Raw genomic sequence first — 12,588 nt, forward strand, 5'->3', positions numbered from 1 at the left:
GTGACAATATGCTTGAATCTGAACATGCGTGGGTGATGACTTTAAAGGCTTTAATGTCTTTGCCCCTCCCTTGTTGTTAAAAAGACGACTCCAAGAGGCATTATGCAAAACAATAGAATAAACTATGCACATATGCTAAATTTACATAATTCATACAGATTGTGGTATCCAGTTTAACTTGGCACAGAAATTGGATTTATTGGATGCAGAATTTCAACTACTTTAAAACACAGACTATGTGTACACCCATAATCTGAGCATCACAGGCACATTAATGTTGGAAAAGGCATAAACACTAAATAAACAAGCTGGTTTTTTCCCCTGGAGTGACCCCACAAAGGGATTTACTTTGGTACTGAATGTTATGTTATTGCCATTTCAAGAAGCGCAGCGCTCTATTCTGCCAATGGAAAAGAGGAAAGGAAGAGCAGAGTGGAATGAATACGATTGCTGTGGTTACTAGAGGTGGTTGTTGCCTACTGAGATGGTAGGGAGCAAAGCAGGGAGGTCAACAGTAGGTGGCGCCAGAGGCAATGACAGGTGGGGTCAACTATAGTTTTATCTCCATTCTCCTCCACCCGGCTGAATTCTACAAGGGCAACACTGAGACTAAGGAGGAGAAAGCTGACAGGCAGTTCCAATGGTCGCAAATAGAAAGGCAGGCAGCTTGGCTGAGGGCAGACTGAGGCTGTGGGGGCAGGCAGGCACTGCCTCATTCACCCTCGTTCATAGATCAGCCTCTATTGGTGGTTAATAGTCCTTGTAGAGGGCCATTGTAACATGAGGAATTTGGGTTGAAAATTTGGCACTATATTAATCACACGGACATACATCTGGTTTTAGTAGTTGCACAGCTTTACAAGGGCAACTAGTATATTGCTTCTTGAAAGAGAGCAAGCGAGATCAAAGTCCTGTTCGACTGCCATGAGATTTAGGCAATAGCAGATTAAAGAAGAGGTCTCAGGATATTCCAGGCAACATTTGCTTTACTAACAATTACCACCTGATTTTTTGCTCTTAAAAATGAGCACACTAAGTTTGCTTTGAAAATGCGGGATGAGGAAATCCAAGAGTTCTTCCCCACATCTCCATGGCTTCAAGGCCCACTATGGTTTGGGATACTGAGTCCCGTCTTTTAATGCTCACATTTTGGTGTCCTGCTACAAGGTTTGGCAGTGAAATGTAGGGCTTCTCAAGCCTTACTCACCTTCGGCTACCAATAATCCATAATGACACAGGGACTTGAGCTCCCAGACAATGTTATAGAACGAATGTAAACAATTCCATCTCAGAATTTGTATTTTTGAATTCACTCATCAGAGTAAACATCTCATCTATTTCGAAATTTCACATTCATGTATCAGGCATGCACATTTCAGTCCAAATTAGCTTCAGCTCAACTTTGTTAAGCCACTTCCGCCTTAGGAGGAGGTGGAGTTGTGGGCACTCACAACCCCTTCACGTGCGCATGGGTGTGGTCAGCCCTGGGCGATGGGGGGGGGGGATTCCCAGCTGCATCACTACCCAGGCAACCAAGCCGATTGTTCTGGGGTATGTGGCCTGATTGATTTAAGCAGGACATAGTGGGAATCTCACCCCTTTTCGTGCTTCCAGCTGCTCTCGTTTTCCCACCCTCCCGCCCTTTAGGTTTTTTCATCTCTTGACCTTGCTATGGACTTCGGTAGGTCGCCGTTGAGGGCCTGTTAGGACTTTTTCCACTTGGCAAATTGGCACTGGCCCATTTTTCGCCTACCTCATAGCAAATCGTCACAGCTTTGTAAGGTTTGGCATTGGAATATTGCTGGAGTAGAGAGGAGGGGAAGTAGCACCATCACCTCCCCCGCACATTGAAGGGTATTCCGTTAAAGGATTCCGGGGGCGTGGCCCTGTCCGAAGCCTGGGGAGACTAGGGCCTAAGGCAAGATCCCTATTGGTGGCCCTGGGGGAGCTCCTAGTTGATGTGCATCAGCAGGACTCCCTCTACTGGTGGTTAACCCTTCCCGGACTCCATGCAGACGGGCTGGAGTCAGATATAGTTGGTTAGGTCCAATGCTTAAGCCAATACCGCTCACAATCTGTAACCATTAAAGTTGTGGCCTTTTTTAGCCCATTAACCTAATACATTGTTGTCAAGCGTCTTATTCATCAGTCTTGGGGGGGCGGACCTTGTCACGCAACTATTGTTGCTGTGACCCAATGTCCTTTACCCATCTATTTGAGTCTGAGGTCTTTTCCTATTTCTTGCCTTCTCTCTTTCTGTCACCTTCACCTACCCACACATCATTCCGAAACTGCATCTGGCTTGCTGACACTCCAGAGGAAACCCAAATTGAAAAGTCCACATGGGCATTGGTATAACACTGCAAGAACAATCTGTGGATGACTCATTGGAGTGTGTGTATGAAAACTTCATCTAATGAAAAACTAATCCCAACGTATTAGGATTTCGCCAAAATCAACAGACAAATCACTGAAGGTGCCCCTTGCTCTATTGACATATTGACTTTATACCACTTTAATGGCCCTCAAGGAATCTTGGGAACTGAAGTTTGGTGAGGCTGGTGAGAATTCTTCATTAGAGATCCCTAGCGATGGTGGCTCAAGACATTTTGGTGCATGAAGGAAAGTACCAAATCCTTATGTGGAGGTCAACACTTTAGAAAGTTTCACTCCCTGCCTTCATCTACCTCCTCATTTCACTCTGCTGCATCACCTTGCTGAGGAGGAGGGTCAGACTTGATCCCAGGACAATTTGCTGACTACAGCCCCAGGATTTCTGAAGACCCTCAGAATAATTTCCAGCCCTCTGCAAGCAATCAGTTCAGAAATAGAATCTGTCCCGCCTCCTGGCAGCCTGCTGTGCTAGGAGAACGAGAGAGATCAAGGGAGGGAATAGAGAGAGAGGGGGAAAGGGAAAGGGAAAGAGATGGGGGAAAGGATGGAGCGAAGCTCCATTGGCTCTGGCTCCACCTACCACTGCCTACTGAAGAGGGATAAATAGGAACCTAGAGAGCTCCTTACACCAAGTCGGACCACTGTCCTATCTAGCATACTAGGGTCTGCAATGCCTGGCAGTGGCTCTCCAGCCTCTTCAGCCTTTTCAGAGCATCTCCTTTTCAAGCCAAAGGTTCCAAGTTTAATCCCTGGCATCTCCAGGTAGCGCTGAGAATTTCCTCTGCTTGAAACCCTGGAGAATTGCTGCCAGTCTCTGCAACCCTGTCCCTCCCAAACAGGGAGGACTAACTTGTGTATTGAGTGTGCCTTATGCTACCTCCTGCAACTTCCAAACCCACCAGCCTGTCCTTGGACCTCTTCCTCTCCTTGCCCTGCCCTTCCTATGAGACCTTCCTTGAGTTCCTGACCCTTCCTTCTTCCTCCCAATCTTGCTTCTCTGCCTCTTGCCCACCTGCACCACCAAGTCTTGCACCTGACCCCTCTCTGCTCTGGATCAAATCCTACGCTGTCTTCCATTGGACCTGATTCCATCCTTGGATTGCTTATTTCTTCATTTTAAGCCTGCCCATGCACTAGGCTCAATGCCCCCCACTTCCCAGTAAGCTGCCAAGAAATGGTGTTGCCAGAAGTGTGTGTCACACCACAATGTTTCTTGTGTAATTTGCCATGCTTACGGCCCTCTTGAAGCAAAAGTGCAACCACTCTAAGCAGGGCTGGTTCTGGGCATTCACCCTTGCCCACAATGCACCAGGGCAATGAAGCATCCCTCTGGGACATTCAAGGCAATTGCAATCGTGGTTGCCTGGCACCCATCAGGGCACTGGAAAAGGGGGTTGAGGACAGCAGCAACTACCTGAAGACAAAGGATCTGCTCGGCCCCTCCTTGAAAATGTGTGTGTGTGTGTGCCTCTGCATGATACCCTAACACAGTGCCTGCATTCAAATGGTGGTTTATTCTGTTTCACAATTTCCCCCTAACTATTAACTTCCACATCACATTTGAGATTTGACATGTCATAAAAGCCACTCCCAGAACTATAGTATAATATACTGCAAGCCTAGTGCTAATTTCTGTGTCATCTGCTTCCAGGAAAAATCAGTTTGCAAATAATATGGAAATGAGTGCACTGTTCTATGACGGGGGGCAGGGGGGCGCCGGCAGTTATAATACGATAGATCAACACAGCTGCCTGAATTTTTGGACACATCAGAATTTAGCAGTAACACCGCTGTCACTGGGCCTCTGCACTGGGTCAAGCACACAATGTGTGAATCTGCCTCTTGCAAACATGCATGCACCCGTACCCACACAACCCACGCCTCCTATAAATCTGATGAGTAAGCACACATAACTGAAACCATACAATTCCTACAAGGTGGTTCACAAGCACTTTTACCAATTAATAGCAGAGGACTGTCTAAGAAACACTAATTTATCAGCAAGCTGCCCCTCACAACCTCCACAACACTGTGGAAAGGGTTATAAATAGAAACAAAGCAAAGCAAATCTACCACAAAGACAGAATTGAAACGACGATGAACACTTTCAAAAGACTGAGGTAAAAACTGTTATTAGCAATGTAGATGCATTTGGATCTGGGTTTTTCTATCTTTCTACCTTCAGGCAAACTGCTGCAGAGGAACCTCTGCTCTCTGGAGGGAACTCTGCAACATCTCCCAGGGCTGATTTATATGGGTTTTCTTATCATCTGAGTGGGGAAGAACGGGGAAGTTCAGGCCCACTTAGAATATAATTTTGAACTTTAGCAATGCCTCTTGAATGCCTAGATGGAGGATAGAGAAGGGTGGGTGAATTTTCAGAAACTTTGCCTATTGCACAAAGGTCAAATTAACAAGTGTTGCTTCTCCTATTTTTGCCTTTGTCCCTGCCCCCACCAGTGGCATGTGCCCCACCCCAGGCTGCCCAGAAGGAAATGCGGAGAAGGATCCCTACCATTGGAATCCACGCTAGAACACAGCCCACGCTGGGAGTTTCTAGGCAAGGGCGAAATTTGCAAGCAGGTTATTGAAGTATCACAGACGGGTTATTTGCAACAGGTTTTGTGTTTTAGCTTATCAGATTCCAAGCAGAAATGGCAAATGCAGGTTAAATGGAGGGTGGGAAGATTGCATTCTGATGCAAACAATGCTGCAAAAACAAAACAAAAAACAAATGTGCATTTCTGAGGGACACTGATCCCATAATAAGCAACTGTCATCTGCCCGTCTTCCTTGTGGCTGTGCTTGCAAAAAAAGGTGGTGGCGGCGTTGGGGGGGGGGGCAAAAACCTCTCAGAGAAATGTGTTTGCCATTATTGTCTTTTCTCACCAAAGGACCCTGATAATCCAAATGACTTTAGGTTATTCCAGAATTACCAATTATATTCCACTATACACTTATATTTGAACCTGTTCTATTAAGAGGCACTTCAGTATGACTTCTTCGGGCATTCCATTTTTAATTTTGGAAGCAACTAACATGCCCCCCACAACCCTCAGACCTCAATCTAAGCCATACAACCCTGTCCATCTGATTTTGGAATAGAAACTTGAGTTTCAGTGTATCTCCAGATTATTTGACCTTCTTAAGGAACTAGAAAAAAGGAGATGGAAACTGGGGAGGTTCCTATTGCCTTGCTTTGGAGAATCAACATTTCATGATGCTCCAAAACGTATTTTGGGCAAAACCAGATGTGATACTGGGAGATCTGCAAATAAGGTGTATGTGTACCTGTGTGTTTATGTGGCTGAAAAGCCTTTTCAATGAGCATTCATCAAGGTTCAGGCAGTTATACATGAACTTGCTTTCAATATAGTTTGTTTCTGCAAAAGTTCAGGGGTGGACATATTGCTTTGTTTGCAATGGGTGCCATGCCTTTGCACTTCCTGCTAAAATCCTGTAAGTTTTTATACCACGAATGCTCCTAGTTCCCCCGCCCCTTCACCGACGTTATTTTTTGGCACTACAGTACAAGGATGGCTTGCCGGGTGACAATAATGGGTTGGTAACACTCACAAAGCATTGCAGAGCAACTAATAAAGCAGAATGATGTGCAGACTGTCCACTATAAATCTGCCACTAATGCACTATTCAAGTGTCCATGACATGGTGCAGAAGACACTGGCAAAAACAAAAAACCACAGCTCTGGAGGGGTGCTCAATCTGAACCGTTTTTTTAAAAATTGCTATTTATTCCGTGGAGCAAAACATATAGATATCTGATACCAGTATGCTTTACCTCACAGATCAAATGGCAGCTTTAGTGTTTTTTCTTTTTTTGGGGGGGGGGGTAATTGAAAAATTGAAACAGAACAACTAAAAGAACTAGCCTTCAGTCCCCTTGGTCCCATTCCGAATCAGCCCCTCCACCTTCAGAAGTCACCACTAACACTTTTTTAAAGAAACCCACTGGAGATCTTATCCGCACATCTGCCACAGTACATTGAAGTTTGTCCCTTCAATGTCAAACACTTAAGGCTTTGGATTGCCTTCTTAAGAAATAATGATAGCAACTTGGCTCTTGAAACACATATTCTGAGGGCCTTAGTGAAGCCTCCTTTACATTAGTTTCAATATTGGCTCCTGTTGCATGAAGAGAAAGGCAGAGAATGCCATCAAAGCATTTTCAAAAGCAGGGGAAAGGGAAAGGGGAATGAGTGCTGGATTTTCTTCTGTTTGGAGAGTCAGGAAAGAGGGCCATTTTGCTTTTTCTTCCTCTTTCAGAAGGGGCAACAGGCTACCTACCCGCTCCCCCTGCCCCTCAATGTGTGCATGATAAAACTGTCCTGTGAATGCAAAGCTTTACAGTGACAGTGTTACTTTCACAACATCTTTTTTTTGCCGCATGAATACTGAAGTAGGTACTGGGCTCTCCCATCTAAAAAACAGTTGTAGGCTTAACATTTGAGAGGGGGGAATGGAGAACAAACCGGTTGTTCTGACCACGAGATTGCTTCCCCAATGGGTGAACGGGAAGGAAGAGAAGAAAGGGAAAAGAAGAAAGGAAAGAAGAGGGCTTTAATACAGTCCGCAGCCACGCAAATTGTTGGCAATGATGACATCAGTTACAGCATCAAAGACAAACTGGATGTTGTTGGTATCGGTGGCACAAGTGATGTGTGAATAGATCTCTTTGCTGGACGACTTATTCTTGCTCTCGTATTGGGACTGGATGTAAGTCACGGCTTCGGTGAAAGAGCTGGGCCCTGCAACAGAGAGAGAGAGACGAAAGCCAGGAGCAAGGTTGTCCTGAAACGCAATACAAAGCCCACCCAACTCAAGCTGACTCCACTTGGAGGTGGACCCAGCTCATGTGGGAATGGGGATAGGAGTTGTGCAGAACCAGAGTTTGGGTCTTTGCAACACTCGCATCAAAACTTCTTTACACACACACACATGCACGCACACACACACACATACACGCACACGCACACACTGTGCAAATTGTGCTTTATAGTCCTCAGTTCAGTTAGTAATACTGACGAGCTTTGGATGATGCAATTCATGGTCACCCTTAGCATCTATACAGTGTTCAAAACACTTCACATGTTATCTGGAAGCCAAACAACATGTTACGTTAATTGTGTGAATGCAATGGACATGCTTCATTTTTCCAAGTTTAAATTGCAGTTACTGAAATGCCCGGTTAGGACTGGGTTTGCAGTTTTGCGGGGGAAGATAGATTTGACTTCATTAAAATCCCCACTCCTTGCAGTTACCATTAGTGCCAGTGTAAGTTTCCATCCCAGAGATAGCAGTAGGCCTGTGGGGGGGTGTGAGGGTCCGGGGGTGGGGAGAGAAGGGATTTTTCACAGGGGTTAGGGAAGCTTCCCTACACCCCATCCTCCCAATCCTAATCACCCATCCTTCATCCCACAACTGTAATTTAAAATTTATAAAACCCAAAGCACCTTGACTGCAGGCACACAAATAATGTAACGTGTAGCTTGCCTGCCGGTAATTCTCAGGAAAAGGCTGTAACGGAGGCCCATATTAAAGATGGGGATAGTGGCTCACTCAGAGCTGCTGAGCAAATTCAGAGACGATGTGAGATTTGAACATGGAGCCTTGAGGCTGGTTTTCAGTAGAGTTCCCCTACACTCACTCTCAGCATTTGAATCGATTTATGAGAAGAAGCATGCTACATTATTGAACATCCTGCCTTCCTACATGTCCTGTCTTGCTCATCTTTTCACAGAGCAACCACTAATAAGCCTCCAGGAAGCCCAGAGTTTACTGGAACACACTCTGAAAATCACTGTAATTTCACTGAGGGAAGGGATTTCCCTTTTTGCCATATAACCAGTCATGTAAGCTGATGGGATGTCATCACCACCATCATTGCTAATGTATTCATATTAATAATAACGTTAGTATTGTGGTACTATCACCATTGTCGTCAAGACAATGTAATCATAGTAATAACTGATATCAAGAAGCATTATGGAGCTGACACCACATTTCTGCACATCCATCCTTAAAACAGGGGTGTGGATCCTGCAACCTGGGGGCCAATCTTGGCCCACCAGGAGGTTCAATTTGCCTCTAACCCTAACTCACCACTGACATGTGGCTCTCAGAATGCTGCTTAGAAGAGAAGGTGGCCACCAGGCAGAAAAAAGTTCCCTCCTTGCAACAGGGAGAAGCAAAATAGGAGTGCTTGGATGACATGCATCAGCCTGCAGCTCTCATGTGGGGTGATTTCTTAAGCCAAGCTTCTTGGCTCACCATTTGTGCAAACGCAGCCTGTTTCCTTATTTCCAACCCCTCCTCATGCAAACCTGGAGCTAACTCAGCTCATGTTGGTGACATGAATTTTGCAGCAGCAAAGCAACCTTGATGTGAAACCTTTTGTGTCTGATTACCACGAGCCACTCCCTCTTTGGTCTTCCTCATCTTCCCCACAGTGCTATGAGCATACAACACCTAAGAAAGCTGCCCTGCCTAATCAGAGCAAGAGCCGTTTAGTCCAGCAACAGCCAGCCAAAGACTTTTGGAGATAAAAAACCCCCAATGGCCTTTCATTACTGCTTGTTACTAGACCAGTGGAACCTCGGTGTTAGAATGTAATCAGTTCCAGAAGACCGTTCGACTTCCGAAACATTCGAAAACCGAGGAGCAATGGGCAGTCGGCAAAATCCATTGAGAAAAAAGAAAAACGCGCAGCAGAAGCCGTTTGACTTCCCAGGTGCATTCAAAAACAGAAGCAATTACTTCTGGGTTTTCGGCTTCCAGCTTCCGAAACGTTCGGCTTCTGAGACACTCAAAAACCAAGGTTCCACTGTATCTGGAATTCAGAGATATACTTCCTTTGAATGTGTAGATTCCATGGAGCCACCATGAGGAACACCCATGGCTCAACTCAGTTCTTTTTTCTGGGGGGGACACTGGGGTATGAATACCCCTAAACATTTTGTGAATCTGAGTTTGGCCTCATTGAGGGGCAGTATTTCAATATGAGTAGGAAAATGAGAGTACCCCTTTTTAAAGAAAAAAAGCACTGGCTCAACTGATCCTCCACAAATGGGTCAAATATTAGGCTAGCTAAGCTACTGCCCAAATTCCCATAAGAACCTATGGATTGTTTGGAGCACAGAGCTAACACAAGGGTGGGTACCCTGTGACCTTCCAGATGTTGATGGACTTCTGCTTCCACCAATCTCCAGCCAGCATGGTCAATGGTCAGGGATGATGGGAGCTGTGCTCCAGAAACATCTGAAGGACCACAGTCTCCTCATCTCACTGCTGAACTAAGGAGAGCAGTGTGTGGTTTTTTTAACAGCCAAAATAAAGGTATCAATTACAGGGCAAGGGTTTCTGAATCACAAAGGACTCTTCCTGCATTATGTTTTATTAATATATATTTATATATATATATTGAAGGTTTTTCTCACCTGTATAATCTGGAAAGCAGATAGTCAATGCAGATTTCTTAATCTTCTCTTCAAAGATGTCCTTCTTGTTGAGGAAAAGAATGATGGAGGTATCTGTGAACCACTTGTTGTTACAGATGCTATCGAAGAGCTTCAGTGACTCATGCATGCGGTTCTGCAACACAAAGGAGATGGCAAGTTAGGCAAGAGCTTTACTACCACCTTCAATGTGTAGGGAAGCATCTAAATTTAATAATAAAGGGGGGCGGGTAATAACACAAAAGGAAGCAGACAACAGTGGATGTAATAAATCAATGTATACATACTGGGAAATGTGTATACATACATAAAGAGATGCAATCCCTATAGATCTGAAGTACAGTTAGTAGCACTGTAGCAGTTTTTACTTTTACAGAGCTGTCGATTTTGCATAGCACATTTTTTTTTTTTACAAGATTCCAGCTCAGCTAAATTTCATCATGCACCATGCGTGTATGGCAAGTGGCGGCGGTGTAAACAACTCCTGCCCTTAAAAGGTCAGAGATCGAAACCGAAGTGTGGGTCATGCAGATTTTCTAGAACATTCTTTGTTAAAATGCTGATCATTTCATTGGGGTGTGTGTATGGGACACGTATTTGGTCAATACATTAACCAAGGACTGGTAAGATCCTTGAATTAATTGAGAGTTGAAAGCAGACCATAAGGCGACATCTTTTTGGCAGTGACCTTGCCGTGAGCTTTGGTCTTAGTAGCTTGTTATTTCGTTTAGTACTGACATTCTCCAGTTGATGCTTTTTAGTGTGAGTCTTTATTTGTTTAATTTTTTGGAAGATGGTTTGATCGAAAGCAGATCACAATAAAACGAAAATAAATGAAACTGAACTGAAGGAGAAAAAGAGAGCGGTGAAGGAAGAAAGGCAGAAGATAGAATACTTAAGAACAACCAAAACACTAATCAGCAGAGAACCCTGCTGATGTCAAATCATGCCTTTAAGAAAAAAAAGATTAGATTTGGGTTTTGGGAAGGGTCTTTTTTCTTTGGCAAGGCCACAACAACAAATGCACAAATAAAAGGAAGGCAGCTTTTTAGTTGGAATTCATGCAACAAATAATAATTATAATGAAATGAAACAAAAGATGTAAAATAAAAATTGCCGCATTGGTTAAGAAGCTGCACAGTTTGGTGTATACCGAAAGAGCTCACAGCAAAGTCAGCCTGTTAGCGTCCCGTTCCTCCAGCTGCTTTCAACTCTTTATTTTTTCTCGGTTCAAGAGAAGCTTCATACCTGCCAAATTTGGAGGGTCTCTCAATAGCTCATTATTTTGGCCTTTGTTTGGTTAGAAAAGATCAGACGGCCGAGGAAAAGTGGTGATGGCGTAGAGGCCTGCTGGAGTTTGGTGCGAGAGCTGTGCCGCCTCTCCCGGCCGGAAACGGAATAGCAGAGAGAAGCAGCCGCGACGGAGGTCGAAGCCAACCCAAAGAGCCAAGGGGTTATCAAAAGGCAAAGCAGGTTACAGAACAGAGAGCTTTCCTGTTTGACATCGGCAGCAGCTCCTCAAAGTGTGGCAGTTCCCCGCCGCAAACGACTGGTACAAATTATAACCGACAAAAGAAAGAGGATAGACATAAATGTGTTCCGGATAGCTAATGGAAGTGCCTTTGGAATAGCAGGAATGTAACTGACTCCCCACCCAACCTGAAAAGATTGCATAGTATCACTTGACTGACCGGCTGTCCCCAATTTGTTTCTCTGCAGACCTGCCGGCTGGAGCTGACAAAAGTCCAAATGGTGGTGATGGCTGGGGTGGGGTGGGGGAGAGATGCAGCCCAGAAAGGCTGTGCTGCCTGAGATGAATGGAAGTTATTGTTCGAAATGTGCAGAGAGTACCAGGTTGGGCAACGCTGGGCTAGACTGTGGTTTCTTAGTTGCAGTCACCAAGGCATTGGCTTCCAAACTGTGCACCAGGGAGTCAAGAGTTCCTTGGAAGCTTTCCAGGGGTTCCTCAATGAGAAGATGGCCAGCAATGCTGAACAAAATTCCCTGACAGACATCTTGCTTACCCATCCAATGGATAGCTTTGTGGGAATACAGGTCAGGATGGACTGATAAGCTGACTGTCACATGTGTCCATTCTATCATAAGTCCATTCTGTCCTGTTTTCCCAGCAATCTGCAAATTAGTATTTTTAAAAAAATAAAAAATCCATACAGAAGCTCATAATTAGAAAGGCATTTTAATATGAATTTCTGTATTATTTTTTTAAAAAAAGGTATTCTAAAATATGTATTTTGAAAAGCATTTTGGTATTATTTTAAGCAGAGAACTATTATCATAAAATTCAAAGAGCTGCAAAATCCTAAGGATAATGACATTCAGATCTGTGTACTAGTCCAGGAAGATTAGGAAAGTTCACTTTGCAAGGCTGACCAAAGGAAATTCTTCTCCAGCCCTAGTCCTGGGTGCATTCTAGGGTTTACTTTCTGTTCAAGAAGAGCAACGGTGAGGTTCAGGAGGCTTAGCCAGTGCCCCATGTGAACTGTTTGTGCTACAACATACCCCAGAAATCCACTCCAACATCATCTCTGACATGTTTCAATGTGGAATGTGGGCTCTCTGAAGTTGCTACACAGGCAAGGCATTAATTTGCTCCTCTCAGGTGCTCATTTCCACATTCTCCAGTTCTCCACAATTCCACATCAGTTTGAGATTTTTCTTTTTAAGTCTTCATGAAAATTAATTACTATTTTAGTGCAAATTT

The 12,588-nt window shown here is 44.4% G+C and overlaps 1 protein-coding gene across 2 annotated transcripts in view; it reads right to left on the reverse strand.

Annotated features, from left to right (window-relative positions):
• The window catches only part of GNAO1 (G protein subunit alpha o1), a 174,016-nt gene that overhangs the window by 14,840 nt on the left and 146,588 nt on the right, over nt 1-12,588 (reverse strand). Inside the window, exons 7-8 of one of the 2 annotated variants that reach the window (XM_081200866.1) lie at nt 9,849-10,002; nt 325-7,160 (exon numbers count right to left, since the gene is read on the reverse strand). The exons of the other annotated variant lie outside the window; for it this stretch is intronic. Coding sequence (XP_081056992.1) covers nt 6,973-7,160; nt 9,849-10,002 — 342 coding nt within the window. The 3' untranslated portion in view covers nt 325-6,972. Of the gene's footprint in view, nt 1-324; nt 7,161-9,848; nt 10,003-12,588 lie in introns of those variants that run through there. 2 annotated transcript variants of the gene reach the window in all.

The sequence above is a fragment of the Podarcis bocagei genome, assembly GCF_964188305.1.
Source record: "Podarcis bocagei genome assembly, chromosome: 7".
Taxonomy (NCBI): Eukaryota; Metazoa; Chordata; class Lepidosauria; order Squamata; family Lacertidae; genus Podarcis; species Podarcis bocagei.